General features: G+C 40.9%; 1 protein-coding gene across 1 annotated transcript in view; it reads right to left on the reverse strand.

The window, feature by feature from the left end:
* Nucleotides 1–22,295, reverse strand: part of LIX1 (limb and CNS expressed 1) — a 52,873-nt gene that overhangs the window by 17,277 nt on the left and 13,301 nt on the right. The window contains exon 2 of the mRNA XM_052644200.1: nucleotides 13,612–13,775. Within this exon, the coding sequence (XP_052500160.1) occupies nucleotides 13,612–13,775 (164 nt within the window). The remainder of the gene's footprint in view (nucleotides 1–13,611; nucleotides 13,776–22,295) is intronic.

Below are 22,295 nucleotides of genomic sequence, written 5' to 3' on the forward strand. Positions count from 1 at the left end.
ACTTCTGTCCTTTGCACTTCGTGAAAGTGCAGGGCTGGAATATTTAATAGTCAAGATCTTACCAAAGTCAGCTGTGGATTTCTTTAGCATGTGGAGCCACGTGTCTTTCAAGTGGCCAGAAGACCCCACTCAGACATTTATCTTGATGCTTGGATGTCTTTCATTTGCCGGTAGATTATAAACAACTATAATCATTTCAAAGCCTCTCAGCTCTAAAATTAAAGCCAAAAAAAAAAAAAAAAAGAGCATCTGCGGCATTGCTCAGGAAAACTATTTAAAGGTGGGGGTAGCCAGCCTCTGAGAAAACACCCAGCGATCTCTGCCTCCTGGTATTCACACACTTGTACAGTCCCCTCCCATACTGTACAGGGTTGGTCTGTGTAACCAACAGAATACGGCAGAAGCTATGGTACGTCACATTTGATATTAGGTTATAAAAGGCACTGTGGTCCTTCCTGGTCACTCTTGCTTTCTCTCTAGAAGAGTCAGCTGCTGTGTTGTGAGTAGTCCAACTGAAAGGTACATATGCTAAGGATCTAACTAATTCCTACTGCCAAGAGCCTTCTGAGGGAGATTGGAAGCTGATCCTCCAGACTCCATCATGCCTTTAGATGTCTGTGGCTCCAGGCTTGACTGCAACCTCTGGGAGACCCTGGGTCAGAACTACCCAACTAAGCGGCTTCCAGATCCCTGATCCTCAGAGTGAGACAATGAGAAGTTCTGTGGCAATCTGTTACCCAGCCACAGATAGCTAACACAGAAGCTTTGCTCCCATCAGGTAATTGGGAACTTCTTCAGCCCACCCTTGAGGTCTGTCTGTCTTAGTTGCTCAGTCGTGTCCTACTCTTTGCAATCCCATGGACTGTAGTCTGCCAGGCTCCTCTGTCCATGGGATTTTCCAGGCAAGAATACTGGAGTGGGTTGCCATTTCCTTGAGGCAGAGCTCACTAATAGTAATCCTTGTTGCTGGGTGCTGAGCTAAGCTGTTCCAGGTGGTGCTAGTGGTAAGAACCCACCTACCAATGCAGGAGACATAAGAGACATGGGTTTGATCCCTGGGTCCGGAAGATCCCCTGGAGGAAGAAATGGCAACCCACTCCAATATTCTTGCCTAGGAAATCTCATGGACAGAGGAGCCTGGCAGGCTATAGCTCACAGAGTCCCAAAGAGTTGAACACGACTGAAGTGACTTGGCACGCATGCACAAGCTAAGTGTTTTATGTCGATTGTCACATTTAGTTATCACCACAATCCTGTAAGGTTTATTTTATTGTGATCTTTACTTTTCCCTTGAGAAAACAGAGGTTATATAGCCCAAAGTCATACAACTTAAAAAATTATCAAAGCAGGATTAAACCCCCTGTCTGTCAGACTTAAAAGCCCAGATTTTTAACCACAACACTATACTGCTTGTCACAGAAATGGTCACCCACCTTGGAATAGAGAAGAGATATAATTTGGCTAAAGTCTCCCAGCATTCCCCAAATCAGTATAGATAGTACTTTGAGTGAGTGAGTGAAGTAGCTCAGTTCCGTCTGACTCTTTGTGACCCCATGGACTGTAGCCTACCAGGCTCCTCTGTCCATGGGATTTTCCAAGCAAGAGTACTGGCATGGGTTGCCATTTCCTTCTCCAGGAGATCTTCCCAACCCAGGGATCGAACCCAGGTCTCCTGCATTGTAGGCAGATGCTTTACCGTCTGAGCCACCAGGGAAGTCATACTTTAGCCCAAGCTAAATACTTGGTACTCCGTGGATTGTTCTGACATAAGATTCCAAGAATATCTCCTCCCATCCCCACATGATGAACTCAACTTCTTTAAAAAGAAAAGGCCAAGGGAGAAGCAGTGTAGTGTCTCAAGAAACTGTCCTCAGTGATGAAGGCATGTGCTAACAATTATATTAATATCATCTTCTCTCCTATGTCCTTTTGGTTCTTTTCTTCACCTGGACCATAGGGAGAAGGAAAATGGAGAAAGACCAGCTGTGATTAGAACAGGAGATCAACTGTCAGCCCCTGTTAGAATTTTCTTGTGCTGTCTGGAATTGTTCCCTTGGTTAAGAATGGAGCCAAGAGACTTGAGAGTTTTACCACACAAATTTTAAGGGTTTTACCTCAACAACTTTAAGATATATTTGGTAACCCTTGAAGAGCAAAAAGTCATTTAGATTAAACTTCTCCGGCTCCACCGGATGAGAAATTCTCCCAAGACCAGCTCCTTCTGGCTCTTTATTTTATTTTGGATGTGAGATCATTGACAAGCTACTAGGAGCCCACAGGGTATGTTATAAAGACCATTGCTAAGCCTCAGCCATCAGTCCAAACCAAAAATTCGAAACCTTTAGTTTTCATGCACATTCCCAGTCAGAGTCTCTTTAGATGGACCGCAGTGGGGGTCTGCATTTTAACAAGCTTCCCAGGTGATTCTGAGGCAGGTGGATCCAGGACTATCCTTAGAGGAATGTTGCTCTAGCTTCTGTCCGTTCTGTCTCATTTCTAATCAGCAGAGGCAGAACCAGGTTTTGTGTGGGACCTGAAGCTTACCCAGTTTGAGGGATTTTGTATGAGAAAAACAATAAGAAATCACACATTTTAAAAACTGGCCTGTGAGTTTGAAGTCACCTGTGCAGCAGAAGTCTCACTGGCTTCATGGTCAAGAGGGAGAACAGCCCCTGGTCACCACCACATGTGGGGTTTTCCCCTTCACACCAACTAATTCTCTTATGCCAGCTGGGTATGCTACCGTTCAGTTTAGTTCAGTTGCTCAGTCGCGTCCGACTCTTTGAGACCCCATGAACCACAGGCCTCCCTGTCCATCACCAACTCCTGGAGTCCACTCAAACTCATGTCCATTGAGTCGGTGATGCCATCTAACCATCTCATCCTCTGTCGTCCCCTTCTCTGCCTGCCCTCAATCTTTCCCAGCATCAGGGTCTTTTCCAATGAGTCAGCTCTTCGCATCAGGTGGTCAAAGTATTGGAGTTTCAGCTTCAACATCAGTCCTTCCAATTTTCACCCAGGACTGGTCTCCTCTAGGATAGACTGGTTGGATCTTCTTGCAGTCCGAGGGACCCTCAAGAGTCTTCTCCAACACCACAGTTCAAAAGCATCAATTCTTCGGTCCAAATCTCACATCCATACATGACCACTGGAAAAACCATAGCCTTGACTAGATGGACCTTTGTTGACAAACTGATGTCTCTGCTTTTTAATATGCTGTCTAGGTTGGGTATGCTACAGTTTAACTCAATTCTGAAACTGTCCACCTGGAGATAGCATCAGATTCCATAGATGGCTCTGTCTAAAGCCATCTCATCTACCAGATGACCCCCCTTCAGACACCAATCACACAAGTCCAGGCTGTTCCCTGTGTTTCTAACCAAACTGCTAAAAATGACAGATTCCTACAAGTCCTTCCTCAGCATCCATCATTTGCTAGAACAGTTCAGAAAACTCATAAAAATTAGTTATAGATTATTGATTTGTTATAAAAGGATACAACTCAGAAACAGTCAGAGAAAGATGCATAGAGCGAGGTGTGTGTGGAAGGACTCCAAGCTTCTACACCTTCTCCCAGCACCACCAACCTAGAAGCTCTCTGAATCCCACCATTTAGGACTTGTATGGAGTCTTCATAACATAAGCGTGATTGATGAAATCTTTGGCCACTGGTAGGTGCATAAATCAATCTGTAGCTCGTCTCCCTTATCAGATCAGAGGTTGGGGCTGAAAATTCTAAACTTCTCATCAAATGGCTGATTCTCCTAGCAACCAGGCCCCATCACTAGGAGCTTCCCCCAAAGCCACTTCATTAACATAAACTCAGGTGTGGTATAACCCTTTATTTGTTATGAATACTAAAAGATACCTTTATCACTCTTATCACTTAGGAAATCCTAGGGGTGTCAGGGGCTGTTGGGCAGGGGCCAAACCAAATACAACCGTCTGGGCCACCAGGGAAGTCCATACATGTCATTATGAATCTCAATATTGCAATAGTAAATCCACCTCTGCTAACATGAAACAGCCTAATTTCTTACTAGAGAAATTACTTTTACACAAAAGTTAGGGACAGCAGGATTCAGGTTGAAAAAAAAAATCATTTATGACTGTTCTTCTAAAATTAAGCCTTTAGGAAGTCTATAGGCACTTCTAACTTAAGTCTCAATATTCCTTTTTACTCAGCAGTTCTTATTTCTTCATGATAATTTTCCATGTGTCATACTATACAACAGAAAAATTAAACCAAGATTTATTTGTGGGTCAATGGGCTGTCCTGAAATAAAATAGTAGTTAGTCCATTTTTTAGGATGTACAGAAATTTTTGAAATTCATTGAAATAAAATTTTAGCAGTCATGTACATATTGTAAGCATAGAAATGCCCAATAAGATATTAGTTTTATTGTTAATTATTGATAACAATAAAAATTGAAATTATTATAAGTGCATTACTACTCACAGAAACATTTTCCAGCCAGGATGACACAGTTTATACTCTGAATATTAACTTTCCTAGTATTCCTCATTTTATTAACAGTTTTTCCCATGCTTTGTATTAGAACATGTATTGAGTGACTATTTCTGGATACTAATATTTTTCTGTCCATACACCCCAACTATAGGGCTTTCAAAAGAAAGTCTGTGAAAAGATATCAATATAAGTGACTTTTCTCCATCTTAAACAATAGACTTTTTAGAATTTTTCACATTTGCATTTTAAAGACATCAAGAAAAATAAGTGTGCAGATCCCAAATCAAGTTAGGTACACTTTACTCTGTGCCTACCGGTGGTAGCTGAGGAGCTGAAAAGTGGTTGGTTAGGAGCAGGTTTTTTGAAAAAGACCCGTCATGTATTATACATTTGACAGACTGTGTCTACATGTAGACTCAAAGCTGAAGACGCCGTCTTCTCTGGGGCCAACAGCAGATCAGTGTTATTTAGTGGCATTTGCTCAATAGCATGTTGGACCCAAGGGGCTCTCCCAAGCTGGGACTTTGCAGGTGGCAAAACCAAATAAACGGACTCTGTGTGAGGTGAGAATTCTTGCCCAGATTCTTTAGGCTGTCAAGCCTGTCATTCAGGTGGTGGGGGGCATTTGCTGGTGTGACTCAGAGTCCAAGTCTCAGCAAGTGACTTGCAGAGTTTGCGTGTACGGCCTGCCAGCTCTGGGCAGTGTCACCAACACCTTGGTTCCATCCTGACAGCAAGCCATCAGCACACAGAATGCCACACCAACCAGGCCCTGATGCTAATTGTCCCCCTCTCAGTTCTTTAAGACCTTGACTGCCCTGGTCTAAGCATGAACATGTGCATGTGTTCCAATTTATCTAATTGTAGATATATTAGCTTTTTTTTCCCCCTTCCCAGATGGTGATGAAGAAAAGGGCAACCGTTAAGACTCAATCACCCAAGTTAATATGGTGTCTCTTCCCCTGTAGGTCAGGCTGGCTGTAAATACATTGGGAACAATTTGGAGCTCTGTGTGTGCTGGGAATGGGGATGGGGGTAGGGGGTGGGTGGGGCGTCGGGGGGATGGTCTTTGCTAGGTGTGGGGGAGGGGCTGGTCTGGGAGTCCAATTTTCAGGGAAATCTCACCCAGTTCCTGTCAACTGAAAGAAACGTTTCATGCACATGGTGGGTCAGAATGTTATTTTTATAATATAAACCACCTGGCCTCCTCCTCCTTTACCATTGCTGCAAATGCTATTCTACCTAGACCCAGGTCCCTGGCAACTATTACAAAACCATGTTGTGTTTGGCTCCTGGAGGTTTTTTTTCTTTTCCCTTTTTTCTTTTCTTCTTATTCTTTTTTTCAAGTTAAGGTGAAGACAAGATGGATTGATCAGGGCTCAAAATTTTGGTTTATTTTTACAGTTGCTTTGATGTAAGAGGACTTGGCTCTGATTGTGTGGAGAGAGATGCAGGGATGGGGTGGGGAAAGGTGAAGTCAGCCTTTCTTCCTCACTCAGCAACTCCTAAGACTGTGAGCATCTTCCTAAAGTTTAACAGCAAAGGCTGGGGAACCCCTCTGGAGATTGTCCCAAGTCTATTTACCTGGAACCTTTCCCCAAGCATTATCTTTCACTATATGTGGAGGTTCTTTTAGGAACAGCAATATGTAACTATCTCTGTTTACTTTGCTTGATGAAAAGTCAGCAAAGAGTTCTGGGTGATAACCAGGTCTCATTAAAACAATACTCACTTCCAGTTTCACAGGCAAGCCATTAAAGCCTGGATCATTAGCTGACATATGAGTTTCAAATGGGAAGGGGTTTTAACTAATCTTCCTATCTTTGAGTCTCATTAGTTGCCAAACAGGATGCTTTCCTGTGGAGATTTCTACCAGGAATACCTCCTTTAGAAGTTAAGTTATATTGCATAGCATGCCGTGCGTCTGCATCAAGGTATACAAATCTAGTGACAGAGAAAAGGTCATGGCTGATTTCAAACAGTAATAGTTGACATTAAAACAGCATTAGTGCAAGGCAGTAGTCTCAATTTTATGGCAGGAACTAAATCTTTCTTTGGAGCATGGAATGTTAAAAGGCTAGGCCTTATTTAATAATCAGTAAAAAGAGAACATTACAATTCCATTTAGCCATGACTATGAATTAATCAAATTTTCTCCTAGTCCTTCTCTCTTGGGAAAAGCTTAATTTCATAAACTTAGTTCATTGTGATTTAAGACTTTAAAACAAAAAGGAGAATCATGCAACTTATGAAAGTCTAAAATATGTTTAATATCTGATAGTAAAGTGCATTTATTGTCTTAAAAATGTTGTTGTTCAGTTGCTGTCATGTCCAACTCTTTGTGACCCCATGGACTGCAGCATGCCAGGCTTCCTGTTCTTCACTATCTGCCAGAGTTTGCCCAAACTCATGTTTTTTCAGTCACTGATGTCACCCAACCATCTCATTCTCTGTTGCCCTCTTCTCCTCTGCCCTCAATCTTTCCCAGCATCAGGGTTTTTTTTGCCAATGAGTCAGCTCTTCACATCATGTGGCCAAAGTACCGAAGCTTCACCATCAATCCTTCCAATGAATATTCAGGGTTGATTTCCTTTAGGGATTAACTGGTTTGATCTCCTTCCTGTCCAAGAGACTCTCAAGAGTCTTCTCCAGCATCAGTTTGAAAGCATCAACTCTTTGGTGCTCAGCCTTCTTTATGGGTGGTGGTATGGAGTAATGTTCTAGAGTCAGGGGAGGACTTGAATCCTAGTCCTGATGATGTAGATGTGTGCTTTTAGGTGCTCCGTTCACTCTTTTTGAGCCTTAATTTGAACACATATACTTTTGGGGAGGGGTGTGGACTAGAGATACTATAGGCCTAAAAATAACTAAAACAAATGAAACATACCTATCCTTCTTTTGGGTAGTATGTACCTAGGAAAAGTAGTTTTTCCAGGTGATGGGTTGTAGAAAAGTAGTCTTCCCAGGCAAAGGCTTTGGTGTGAAAACCAACTGGCATAAAAATGGAAGGCCTCTCACAGACAGTGCTTTGGAAGAAGCTCATTTGCTCTGAGTGTTTCCCCACTTACTTCTCCCAACTGTGACTTGTTACACAATGCCATATATTGGTTGAAAATGAAAAGAAAAGAAAAAAAATCAATCAACATATTTTTATGGAAATATTAAATGTCTCAATTTTATATGGCGCTTGGCACAATACAAAAAGCCCAAGTACCACAAAATAGGTGAAAAAAAAAGTACTGCAGTGAATTAGCGTCCTAAACGTCAAATAAATTACACTATCACATCAGTGTTTTAGCCAGAGGATACATTTTTTATACAATCAAAACTCATATACATAAATAATCACGTGGTGTAGTATTATACTCAAAAAAATTTTTACTTTTTATTCCAAATAAGAATAAAATGCACTAACCCAAATCATTCTAGCAGACTATAGGGAAGACTATGTCACTGGCTGGAAAACAAAAACTTGAATCACAAAACTTTTAATCAAAATATAAAATAAGAGAAAATACTCAATTAAGTTCCCCCTTTTGGATTTGGAAACAAAAACAGCTGCTGAAACAATGAGTGGCTTTTCTTCTGAGTTCATCAAGAGGGGAGCCAGACGTTGAGCTGATGGCTCTTGTGTTGTTCTTATTGTAAAAAGTGGAAATTATTGCAAGTTTTCATGGTCATGATATGTGGCTAGGGAAGGATTAACTGCCTAGACAAAAATGGCATGGAGAGAATACATCCAAAATGCATGAATTCATACTTAATGCCTGCAGTATTAGAAGATAGTTTCTTTTATAAAAGACAATAAGCACTAATGTGTTTCAGTATAACTTTCTAAAAGAAAAATAGTTTAGTAACAATAGATTGTTTTATTTATTGTTTAGAAACTAAAAAACAAATCATATTTTCACTTCTCTTTTTCTATACCAAAGTAGTTTATGAAGGCACGGTTAAAAGGCAGATTTATGGTTGATTTATCTCCCTCTGGCTGTTTTTTAGGGGGTTGTGGCATCAAAACCAACTGAAAATTCTTCAATTAGTCTTCTTGGACACAAGCCTCCCGTTTACTTCAGTGGGAGGTTTCTTTTCATAAAACCAGTGGTTTGTGTCTACCAGAGCCTTTTGACTGCTTTCCTTTGATTAATCAGAAGACTAAGCTCAGTCTGAATACCGCTTTTCTAAAGAATGAATGGGCGTAATCTCTTAGAGCTTTCATGAACCAGAAGGATTAATCCTGCAGTCCAGTCCCATACTCCACTTCAAGTATTTTCAGTTACTTGGCACCATTGGAGGTGACGTCCATGGCTCAGTAAGAAGGCTACTGCTGGCATAATGATTTCTCCATGTCCCAGCACATGGTCTTGGCGTTAATAATCCATCGTGAAATGATTTGCAGTGCACAAGGGTGACATTTGATTACATGAGAGGCATTGCAGGAATGAGCATGTAGGCTCTCACAAACCAACTGCTGGCAAAAAGATGATGAAATGTTATGTGGTGAAAATAGCTTTTAAGATGGTTTCTGAAGAACCAAGAAAAGTATAAGGACATTGCTTTTGGAGAAATTTTCTTTTTCTCTTTTTCCCTTCCTGGTTTTCCTTTCTCAAATCACACTTTTGGGGGCCAAATGGGTTAAGATTTGGCAGCCAATCACCCAAGCACATTTTCAAAACATATTTGATTCAGGAAATTCTGGATCTTTTAAAGCAAGGATGTTAACAATCCTCCTGAGAACCTTAAAATATGATGGTTTAAACATAAGGAAAAGGAAACCCTGAAATGATCAGAGAAATCACCAAGAGGCCACCTTGCTGAAGAGTTCAGTTTTAAAAATTTTGTTTCCTGTTTTTTAGAGACCACAAAGAGGATGGTAAATTTACTACATATGGAAAGTCTTACCATTTGGGATAGAAATTTATGGGATGATTGGGAAATTCATAGTTCTCAAGGCAGCAAATACAAAAACAAAACATTAAAATTTCTTAGACTTACATCCTCTAGATCCATTCACAGATCTGTCAAATGTGTTATATTCTAAGTACATTATAATAAATGTAGCTATTACATATGAACAAACATAACACATCCCGGGGTGCGAGTATGGCCAAATATTGGTTATGTGAGATTGTGGGTGGAGGAAAAGTTACTTTGCATAAATGAAATTCAGAGAGAATTAGAAGATTTTTTTTTAATCAATAAGTTAAAATCAATTCACTTTACAAACTAATCACAGACAGGAACACAATAATATCAGCTGACTTTAATGTTACTGATTTTTCCTTTCTAGCCCACCATCTTGCAGAGTTAGGTGAAATACCTTAGTTGACATATTATGTTGTATATAACAGTATATACTGTTTTATATATCAGTCATTAGTGATAATATTCTAAAAAAGGACAAATATAAATGTCATTGATTTTTTTGATTTGTTATTCATCATTTAGCTATTCATTCAACTTCCCTGGTGGTTCAAATGGTAAAGAAATCTGCCTGCAATGCAGGAGACCTGAATTTGATTTCTGGGTTGGGAAGACCCCTTGGAGAAGGGAATGGCTACCCACTCCAGTATTCTTGTCTGGAGAATTCCATGGACAGGAGAGCCTGGCTGGGCTACAGTTCATGAGGTTGTAAGGAGTCAGACACGACTGAGAAACTATCAGTTTTTTACTTTTCAATAACAATTATTAGGCACTTACTATATGCAAAACACAGTACTTGACATTTTAGCGATATAAGGCTAGAGACTCTGTCCCTGAGGCACTTACGTTGTATTATAGAGACCGAACATGCACATAAGTAGCTGTTGTTGCTCTTTAGTCACTAAGCCATATCCCACTCCTTTGTGACCCTATAGGTTGCAGCCCACCAGGCTTCTCTGTCCATGGGATTTTCCAGGCAAGAACATTAGAGTGGGTTGCCATTTCCTTCTCCAGGGGATCTTCCTGACCCAGGGATTGAACTCAAGTGTCCTGCACTGTAGGCAAATTGTCTACCACTGAGCATACAGGGAAGCCCCATAAGTAGTATAAGGTAAAAAACATTAAATACTAGAAAAGAAACAAGGATAACTGCTTTGGAAAATCAGAGGAGGTAGAGACTTCTAATAGGAAGATTCAGGGAAAGTTCATGGAGAACATGCTATCTGAGTGAAGTCTGGGAAGGCAGGCAGGGTTTAGACACGAAGAGAAGGCGGCGATAGAACTTCATAAGTAGGTCACACTCACAAATGTCTTTCTTATTTATCTTTTCAAAGACACAGTTTTTGATTTTGTTGACCGGGTTTGCCAGTTTTGGCCCTATTTCATATCAGATCCTCTAAAGGTATCCTGCATATAAGTCCAATCTACCTTAAAACAAAACAAAATCCCTGCAAAGAGTGAAATCAATGATGAAAGTCCTTTGATCCATGAACAGAATGCGGTCCCTAAGTCTCATACAGTCACAGAGCTGTGTAACTTTTGTTATGAACTTGCTTGGAAGATGGTGAGCCATTTCAATATGAATATCTGTGCTGCTTTAACTCAAAGAAATTTTCTTTGTATTTATTTGTATTAATACAAATTCTTCTTTGTATTTATCTCTTAGTATTTATTTCGTCCCCTTATTTCCTTTGTCTCTTTCTAGAAGGCTTATTAGATTACTGTTTACCTCCAGGATTAGTCCCACGTTTCCTGTCCTGTCTTTTTTCCATCTCTTTGTCTTTTTGCTCTAAGTTCCAGAAAATTTGCTTTGTTATTTAGTTTTCACTTTGTTATCCTTTATCAGTTTGTCTGTGATCTATGTCTACTCATCTATTTACTCACTTTTTAATTTTATTGTTCCAATCTTGTGATCGCATTTTAAATTTCCTGTTTCCTGCTTGCTTCTTTTTCCATAGCTATTTCAGGGATACTTATCTTTTCATAATTTTCTGAAGATACTTTTTGTAACACTATTTTAGGTACTCTGCTGTTTGAATTGTTTCTGTTCTTTTATTTGTTTGCCTTTTTTCTTTTGCTTTTCTTCAGATGTTTGGTGATCTTTAGATCTTTGACATTCACGGACAAAAAAATAAAACCCAGATTATTTAAGCAGCTGGCAAGACCTTGCTCTGTGGCTGAGTAGGTCTGTTTTCATAGGAGGCCTCCCCTGAATAGAAGTCAGATGCAAACTCTGTATGAATGGGCAGCCTTTACGTTGAATGCTCAGCGATGGACCTACAGACTCACAAGGATTAGAGAATCCTCTCCTCAGTTGCTGCCTTTCTTTCCCCTCCCCTGTCCCTCATTCATGCCAAAGTGTCTAGGGTTACCTCAAGTTCTGTTCTAAAGCTTCTAGACCACTTTCAAATCATCCTCATCAGGCAATTCACTTTCACTAGTCAGAGGTAAAAATCTACTGCTGACCACAGCTCAGGGCAGAAGAAAGCAAGACCCCACTGGCTGGCAGTGTCTGAAGTTTTGAAGGCAGTTCTTTAAAATTACCCCATGCTCCTGTCAGAGTAAGTCTTCTGAAAGATGCTTGAATATATCTTGCACCTGCTCAGAATTTTTCAAGGGTTTTGATTTTATATAGAATAAAGCCTATTCTTCATTGCAAAGCATGAAGACACTTAGAGCTTGATGTGAGGGCCTAACCATCTTCTACCATTTCGCTGCCACAGACACACTTAGGCTCCTCTCATTCTGAAAATGCTTGTGGTTCTCTCATTCCATGCCTGTGTACACTTTGTTCGCTAGGCTGAGAATGTCATCTTGCCTTCACCAATTGGCAAAGACACCCTCAATTGCACATCTCCATTTGTGATTGCTTCCTGTGAATCCTTTTTTGACTTTCCTTAGGCATAGGGTTGTGGGTCTATTTATTAAACTACATCTTCCCTTCACTCCACAAAGGATTTGAAATAATATAAAAGATACATGGTAACAGGATGAAATAAAATGAGTGAGGCACACCAAGTTCAAAGGAAGGGTAAAGGCAGAGATATAAATAATATCAAGTATGAGATTAGTCCTAAGAATTACATGATGCAAAGTTTTATAGATTTCTACTCCAAAGAGATACACTGAAATCTTGCCTCTGAACTTCTTAGTTGTCAAAGCTAAGAGGGAAAGTTGAGTTCTGAGTTTCACATTGTCCATAAACTATAATTGAGGCATTTTTGCCAGCTATTGAAAATTAAGAAAGGTTACTATACCAAAGGGCTATATACAAAGGTGATTGGTAAACTGAGAAGTTCTTACCTTTATGCCTTCATTGACCCTCGAATATAATGATGTAATTACTATAAATTTTTTGTACATTTCTTTCCTCAAAGTATGGACCATATATCCTCATTACTTGGCCCAGTGCTTGATATCTCCTAGTCACTCAATGAGTATTTGTTGCACACACTGGATAGTCAGATGCTGATTGTTTGTACAAACAATCTAGGGGTACAACTAGAAATGTATCATCATTTATACCCCTTTCATAAACATAATAAAGAATTAACCAACTGGAAGAATCTTTATACTGAAGATCAGAACACTGCTTGGAATACCTCTATAACCAGATAAACACATTGCATGTATATCTCATATGACTCCCAACAAACCCCATGGGTATTATTCCCTATCTCAGAATCAGGGAAATAGATAAACATTTCCCCAATGTCTACAGATATTCAGAGCAGAACTTGGGATTAGCACAGGTGCCTGAACCCAGCCTGAACCCAGCCTGAACCCAGCCCTGTGACTCTCAACCTTTGCTGTAGGTTCATGCTCTGGTGTGTGGTAGATTGATTACTATTTGATGACAGATTTCATGAACATGAAGACTTTCTACTGATGGAAAGGCCCTGATGGAAGAACTTTGCCCAAGTTCCTTTGTTCTTTAAGGCTTATTCCAAAATGTTTGAGGGAAAAGGCAGCAGCTATCAGGCAAATAAAATGCTTTAAAATTCATTTCCGACAAAGCAATATCAGGGGATAGCACCCTAATTAAAAACTACTCAATTTTAAAGCCAGAACCTCTGACCAATTTTTCTCTGATGTAACGGAATATGGCACAACTTTTTTTCATTACAACCAAGAAAACTTAACGATGTTACCATTTTACAAAAAGGCTTACTCTATGTTATCTCTATCAGCTTTCACTGATCAGTTTATGGTTTCTTACCTGAAAATTGCCAAAACAGCTTCCCCCTGGGAGGGTCACATAACTCACGTAGGGTGGCCCAGGAGATGGCAGCGACTCATAGACCACCACACCTTCACTCGGGAATGCAGCCCTCTGCTGCTGCTTGCTTTCCCAAAATTCCTGTAACATTGACACAACATTCACTGAAAAAGAAAAGAAAAATAATCAGTAATTAAGGGTGGACATACCCTGGCAAAAACAATATTGTATTTGTGGGTTGGATTGTGTAACATGTCATTTCCAGTGTAAGGAAAACAGAGTATGTGTATGTTCGGGTGGGGTGGGGGTGGGGTGCTTTCAGTTGTGAAAGAGGCAAATACTATTTAACACAAAAGTGTTTAATTTTTCATGAGCATGGCTGAAGGGGTTTGGCACCATAATTCTAATGACATTGCAGCCTGTTAAAATTACAATTTAATTTTTGATATCAAATTTAAAAATCTCTTCCTTCTTTGAAAATTTTCCTTAAAAATTCTGTCCAGAGCTATGATTATCCATGAATCCCATTTCTCATGGATCCTTAGACCTGCAAAGGGAAAGGTAAACATACAGGCAATGAAACTTTCATTGGAACGCACCTATTTTAGGATTTAAGAGGAGAAAAGCAGAAAGAAGAAAACTCTTTCATGCTCCTCTCCACCCTAATCTAAAGGAGAATGAAAGCAATTGTGTAATAAGCAAGAGGCTGGGGAAAAAAAAAAAAAACTGTAAGTGAAACTAATAACATGGAAACCTTGTTAAGGACCACGTCTGTTAGATGACTTCAGAAAACATAGTAATGGCTACAGCCATGTGTTTTGGATTAAATGACCTGTGATAGCCTGCAGAAGTTCCAGATCAAATTAGGTGGGTTTGTTTATCCTCTACTGCAAATTGAATTGTGGAAATTAACAAGGATAATAGAATTGTAGAGGCAAAGGAGACTCTATAGGTCATGCCGGAGAAACTCTGCTCGATGCCCGAATTCCTTGCACAGCTCCACTGACAGCTGCTCATCTGCCCTGATTCTGAACATGTGGAAGGACCTGGTACTTGGCACATCTTAAGGTGGACCATCTCAGATGCTAATGGTTTTAACTATAAAAAGGTCCTTTTGGGGAATGAGCTGAAATCTGCATTCCTATAATGTTCCTGCAAGCAGGCTATTTCTCATTTCTGGGACTCTGACCTCAGAGAAGTTAATCCCCATCTTCGCAAGCAAACCCACTACATACTTGAATGTGGCATAGGAAATATGTTGTTTTTGCCTACCCGGCATTTGCTTTTCCTCTTTGTAGGAATAGCCTAAAAGCTTTCTTTAATGAACCACCTTTCTTTCAATCATGTCTTCTCCAGGGCTGAAGGCTGGATATTACCTCAAAGTCAAGTCACTTAGGGTCCAATAATTTTTGCTGGGAATAGTGGAAGACTGGATTCTCCTTTTTCACTAGATTGTTGGAGGTATGGGAGAGAAGTGTGGTGCTGCTCCAAGTAAGGAGGAAATCACAGCTGAAAAGCAAGCCAGCATGGAGAAGGGCAGAACCAAGAGACAGGGAAAGACAGACTATGTTCTCATGTCGTAGTCTGAGCTCCTGAACCAACACAACTGCTTTTTCCTTAAGCCATTTTGAATTGGTGTCTCTCACTTGTATATGAAGGCATACTAATGTAGAAAGCTCTCAGGTTTCCTCAAGTTCTAGATTAAATAGCTTTTTTCTTTCAAACATTCTTTGTGTAGTATGGTGTCTAGGCCCTTTGACATCCTCCTGATAGATTTCTGAATATATGTGCTTCAAAATGTAGGGCTTTGCTATTTTGCAGGAAATCAGGAGAGTCACAGTTTGATCTGGAGGCAAAAATATTTCACAACCACCTTCTAAGCTGTTGAATAGAGCACCTGGCTCTTTTACTTCATTCTTAGGTCACTGATCAGCTTCCAGCTTTACAGGGCATAGTTCAGGAAAATTATTGAGATGCCTAAGGAATTGGATGTCTGTATATATTTAAGAACTGCAGTTTTTAGTATTTAAGATGTATTTTGGGAAATAAACCGGGAAATATAAGACTGTCAGGGGAGATAATTGAATTAACCAATAAAATGTATGCTGATTGGTCGAGGTGAGCTTAGTAATCACAGACATTTTTCATTCATTCAGAAATATTTGAAGTGATATTTTCTACCAGTTGACGTCACTCAGAATAGAACTTTCATTTCCTAAATTGTGTTTCTGCTCCCTAACTTCCACTCCCTCCCATGTCCAGGAAAACAAGTATTTTTTGAGCCAGCTGATCCATCTTTCTACTTGTAGGTATCTCCAGAATTCAGCAGTGATGTCTTGAAGCCTAAAACCAAAACCAGCGGTCTGTTGCTCTGATAGTCAGCAAGGGCCATTAGGCTGCTATTTTAAGTTAGTTCATTGCTGAATGATGTTCAGCTAAGACCTGGAGTAAGAAGATGAAGACTCATACTTATCTAGGTAAAATGAACACAAGAATTTTGGCATGTAAAACTGTGTGGATTAGAGTTCAAAGTACATACTAAGTAAAATTTATGGAGGAATAAAAGTAGCAGGTTTCAGATCTTTTATTCTGCAACTTTGAAGGATTTCTTTGATGGTCTTGTGTATGTCATCACCTCTGAAAAGTGCAACATATGTACATGCACACACACAACTCATCTTTCTATCTCTATCTCCTCTTGTCGACTGGAAAACCAGATGAATGGAGTGCAGAGGGAAGAGGGCCAGCTTGTTGTTTGGAATTTCCAAGATCAGCATATCTGAAGATGCTTTATTTATGAAGCACACGCTTCTTTATTTTTTTGAGGTAGTAACAAACAAAGTTCACAGACAGCGTCAAAGAGAACGCTAACAAAAGGTCACGTATGCTGAACAAAACCACCCAAATGTGAGGAAAGTCCTCACGGCACAGTTTAGACTCCAGCTGCAGCTGCACCTTCACGGACCAGCCATGACCCCAACTTTCATGTTACAAACTTAGGCCACCAAGCATGCGATATCTCTCCTTACGTGTAGGGACCCATCTGTGCGTGTGCTCAGGTCCACCTTATTTCCCTCAGTTTCACGTGAATTTGTGTCGCTTCTACTGGGCATTCTCTTGCCCTTCTATTTTTAAATGTTTCTTCTCCTCACTGCTTCTCAGCAGCCATATGTATGCCCAAGACAACAATAAATGCATAATCAATCAAAAGAAGTACTTGACCTCGGGGCTACTTTTGGTCGCTAGTTATTCAGATTTTCTCAATATAGCCCAAGCTGCTGGAGAGAAGATTCTGTATTACTCTCTCTGCTTCTCTATCTTCCGTTCATTTTTAACCCACCACAATCCGGCGTTCTGCTACATTAAGCTTCCGAAACAACTCTGGCAAATATCACTAATTCTAACTTTCAGTCCGTATTTATTTGACCTCTAACTGCATTTGACACAGCTGATAAATTTCTGCTAGAAACTTTCATATCCCTAGCCTTTTTGACTGTATTCTCCCTGTTGCTATCATTTCTTCTGAGTCGTTTTCATGGGTCTCTCTTCCTCTGCTCACCCTTCACGGTGTTTTGCGTGAGAGTCTTGTTTGTCTTCGTCTTTTCCTGCTTCACTCTGTTGCTCTTGAATAACAGAGCCTATCTCTATTCATCCATCTACCATAATATACGCCAATGGTTACATTCTCCTGTAACTTCAGCTTTGTTAGTAGATCTTTCCATTTGTTTGTGGCTTAAATTCAACATATTGCTCAAACTCAACCCATTTTCTTTTCCAAAAAACTCGTTTCCTGAGCCACTTAAAAAGTGATATTATCATCTACCCAGTCACACAAATCAGAAAACTGACAGGAACTTTCAACTTAATTTCCTCTTTCCAGACCTAATAAGGGCTAGAGTTCTGTCCCTTCCATATCCCAATGTCTCTGATCACCGCTTCCTCTCAGTTAATATTGCCACTGCTTCATGGGTTCACATCTCACCATATATACCACAGTACCCTCCTGACTCCAGCCACCCTCCCATCTAACCCATCCCCAGCTGTTGCCAGGTAATCTTTCAGAACCTTCTCGTTGATTAAATCACTCCCATCTTAAAATCCTTTTGTGGGTCCCTCATTACCTGCAGAGCAAATAGCTCCTTGACAAGTCACAGAAGGCCCTATGTCTTGATTCTCTTTCTCATCCCAAACTTCTCTCCTCAAATCAAATCCCAGGCCCCTCTCTCTCTCATGCCTTTTATGCTGCTAGCAAGCCCCTTGCTTCTATCTGCCCTCTTGAATGCCTTTCCATTCTGTCATCTTCCTGGCTGGCACCTACTCTTTTTTCTTTTTTTTTTTTTAAAGATCTACCTCCAACAATAGCTTCTTAAAATGAAAACAAACCCAAAATAATCTCTAAACCTTTCCCCTGGAAACTGCAGTGCTCTGAGATAGCATGGATACTACGTGGGGACTTGTTAGAAATGCAGGGTCTCAGGCCCCACCCCAGGCCTACTGAACCAGAGTCTACATTTTTAACAAGATTCTCAGGCAATCCAACACACATTAAAGTTGGAGAAGCCCTGGGTAGGGTAGGAAGAAGTTGCTCTTCTCGTCTCCCTTATCACGTGCCTATTATATGCCAGGTATTAGGCATTTTCTCATTTAACTCTTACAACACCTTCTAGAAATAGGTATTATCATCTGCAACCTAGAGATAAGAAGTTAAAAGATGCTCAGGGTACAGTCCAGTCACACAGCTATTAACTCAGCCTTGGGAGTTTCAACTTCGTTTGGTCTGGATGTATAGTCTCGCTCTTTGCTCATTCTGAGCCACTCCTAATTAAAATGGAATTTAAGTTGTTTTCATGCGTGTCTACACCTATCAGGAGGATTTTAGAAGCATAATAAATGGTGGCTGAATAGCTGATGCCATTAAAGTTACGCAAGATGTGCTGCCTTTGTGAAGCTGTTGGCAGGGAAGGTATAGGGGACTCTGCACAAGAATTACTTCACCTACCCCTTTCTATGGACCATTTTTCTGATGCTTGTCTTTGGCAGTCAAACAAAGCAAAGGGTTAATATTTATATTTCTCCATGCACTTGATATGACACATTGCCAGCTTGGAATTGTCACAGTGAATGTCAGTCTGTGTCATGTGAAGAGGTGTCCTGATCAACCTTCAGCCAGTACTCTGCTCTGGCTAAAAGCAACACTGTAAACACCCAACAGTCATGGGCTTCAGAAGGGGCTGTGATTAAGCCTCACATTCCAGTCCCTCCTTTCAAGGAAAAATGACTGAAGAAGAGACCACAAGAGGAACAACAGCAAATGACAGAGCACTGAGGACGGCCTTGGAGCCGGTTTCCTGGGAAGAGGGGCATGAATACAAGTCAAGGTCAAGTCTCTCTGCCTGATTGTGCCTTCTCCCTGAGGGTCAGGGGGCTATAGTCTGGAACACATATTTTTTTGGCTATGCATTATTTCTCCCAAAGTTTAGTGAAATGCTTTTTGAAGAGTTTCTACATTGTTTGAATGGACACTAAAGGAAAAGGGCTTTTATTCATAAGCAGGACAAGATACACTAATCATTCATGGGAAGTCTAGACACCAGACAGGAGAGAGGCAGTGAATCCTGAGCTGGAGATCCAGAGAAATCAGATGGGTAACAACCTGGCTGATGCTGGAGTCAGAACAAGTTGAGTGACCTTCCAACTTCAGGGTTTAACACTCATAGGCCATCCATAGGTCTTGCCTTTGATAAGGCTACTGATGTTTAACTGGAAAAATTACTATACAGAAATAGAATATCAAATGGCTGAGGCTGGGGGTATGAGAGGAAGTGGAAGGAGAGAGAATTGTTGGGGAGATCCTAGGAATGATCGCATGAAATCCAGTTCCTTTTTGTGACTTCTATCAGATTATAACATCTGAGAGTTAAAACAAGAAAAAACCAAAATAACCCCTGAGTTGACTTTGCATATCAGACTTCTTAATCACTCTCCATTACTCCACGTTGCTTTCTCAGACACATGTAATAGACCCTGTTCTGGACTAAATATTTGTGTCTCTCACACATTCATATACTGAAGCCCTAACTCACAATATGATGTTATTAAAAGTTGGGAACACAGGGAGATAGTCAGGTTTAGATGAGGTTATGAGGGTTGAAGTGAAGTGAAGTCGCTCAGTTGTGTCCGACTCTTTGCGACCCCATGGACTGTAGCATACCACACTCCTCCATCCATGGGATTTTCGAGGCAAGAGTACTGGAGTGGGTTGCCATTTCCTTCTCCAGTGGATCTTCCTGACCCAGGGATCAAACCTGGGTCTCCCACATTGTAGGTAGATGCTTTACCATCTGAGCCACAAGGGAAGTCCTTATGAGGGTTAGACGTAACCTTATGAGGTTAGATGTAAACTAATAGCTCAGTTGGTAAAGAATACACCTGTAATGCAGGAGATTCTGGTTCGATTCGTGGGTCTGGAAGATCTTCTGGAGAAGGGATAGGCTACTCACTCCAGTATTCTTGGGCTTCCCTTGTGGCTCAGCTGAAAAAGAATCTGCCTGCAATGCGGGAAACCTGGGTTCAGTCCTTGGGTTGGGAAGATCCCCTGGAGAAGGGAAAGGCTACCCACTCCAGTATTCTGGCCTGGAGAATGCTATGGACTATCCTGTCCATGGGGTTGCAAAGATCTTCATGGCAAATAGATGGAGAAACAGTGGAAACAGTGACAGACTTAATATTCTTGGGCTCCAAAATCACTGCAGATGGTGACTGTAGCCATGAAACTAAAAGAAACTTACTCCTTGGAAGGAAAGTTATGACAAACCTACGCAGTATATTAAAAAGCAGAGACATTACTTTGCCAAGGCTTTGGTTTTTCCAGTAGTCATGTATGGATATGAGAGTTGGACTATAAAGAAAGCTGAGTGCAGAATTGATGCTTTTGAACTGTGGTGTTGGAGAAGACTCTTGTGAGTGCCTTGGACTGCAAGGAGATCCAACCAGTCCATCCTAAAGGAGATCAGTCCTGAATGTTCATTGGAAGGACTGATGTTGAAGCTGAAACTCCAATACTTTGGCCACCTGATGCAAAGAGCTGACTTATTTGAAAAGACCCTGATGCTGGGAAAGATTGAGGGCAGGAGGAGAAGGGGATGACAGAGGATGAGATGGTTGGATGGCATCACTGACTCAATAAACATGAGTTTGAGTAAGCTCCAGGAGTTGGTGATGGACCTGGAGGCCTGGTGTGCTGCAGTCCATGGGGTCGCAAAGTCGGACACGACTGAGTGACTGAACTGAGCTGAACTGATGAGGGTTAGAGCCCCACGATGGGACTGGTATCATTATAAAAGCAGAAGGAGACACCACAGTTTCCTCTCTCAGCCTTGTGAGGACACAGCAAGAAGGCTGCCATTTGTAAACCAGGAAGAGGTCTCTCACCAAAACACTGATTCTGCCAGCAACTGTATCTTAGATCTGTGAGAAATACTATTACATTTCTGTTGTTTAAGCCACCCAGTCTGTGGTATTTTGTTCCAGCAGCCCAAGCTGACTAAAACAAACCTCTTCAGTGGTTTTGAATACTTTTTTATCAATAAGAAGACAATTTGCTATGCAGTTGATAGGCATTATTGTGGGTAATTTCTTTCTCACTGTGTTTTGAAATTTGAACATGAGAGTCTCCAGAGGAGTGACTAGATCTCCAAGCAAGTCTTTCATTAAGTGAGGTTTCCCCCTTCCTGCAGCTTTCTTTCTGATTATAAAGTTTAGCATTAAAGCTTCACAGAAGGCAGTGGACCAATGAAGACATCCAACAGTGTGGACACCTTAACAGTCCAGCCTTTGACCCTTTCCAGCAGAAAGCCTCAGTTAGCTTCAGCAAAGGCAGTGACTTCACTTGCCCTTGAACACACACTGCATGCTTTTTTCCCCGTGCTTTGGTTCAAGTCCTCCTTCCTACCCTGAGTGTTGTTTCTGCCTCTCCTCTCTAGCCATCTAATTTACTCTCAAATTTCAGAGGAAATGCCACCTCCTCCATCATGCCTTACTGCCTGATTCCAGCCCACATGAATGGCCTTTCCTTGAATGCTCTTATTCCATCAGCGGCCCTGTGTCTCAGCACTTAATCTCCTATAAACCATGCTAATAAAATGGATGTGGTGCTCCTGGCTAAATTTATCAAGTCAGACTTGGCTGGGCTTACTTCTGGCCAGAGGAATGAAATGCCTTGGGATAACCATTCATCTTATAGAGAAGAGCTGTATGTTATTTACCTCACAGAAGATTGTGATTCCAGAGGATGGACACTCTGGTTCATTCTTCTCTGTATCCTCCTTGGTATCTAGCACAGGCCTGTTCATGTAGAAGCAGTTGCTGAATTCATCTGGACTCTAAACAATACTCCACATCTGAACCGTGCAATGGAATGAACACAGAAGAGAGGTGAAAGTACTCTTGGAGTACTTTTAAAGTACAATTCATGGAGAGATTAAGACTTCCTTCTAGAATAGGAGATTTTTTATATGAACCACCATGGTGCCCACACAGCGTGGGTGTGTTGGTGATAGCCATGTCTCAGCTGGAGATGGTTGAGTATGTGCAGGAAGATGAAGCCTGGGTAGGGTGATTGCTAGTTGCTTGCCAGCTAGGGTTTTACTTTCATGATAACTAGAGCTTATGGGTATGCTGAACAG

Source organism: Budorcas taxicolor, chromosome 7 (genome assembly GCF_023091745.1).
Source record: "Budorcas taxicolor isolate Tak-1 chromosome 7, Takin1.1, whole genome shotgun sequence".
NCBI lineage: Eukaryota > Metazoa > Chordata > Mammalia > Artiodactyla > Bovidae > Budorcas > Budorcas taxicolor.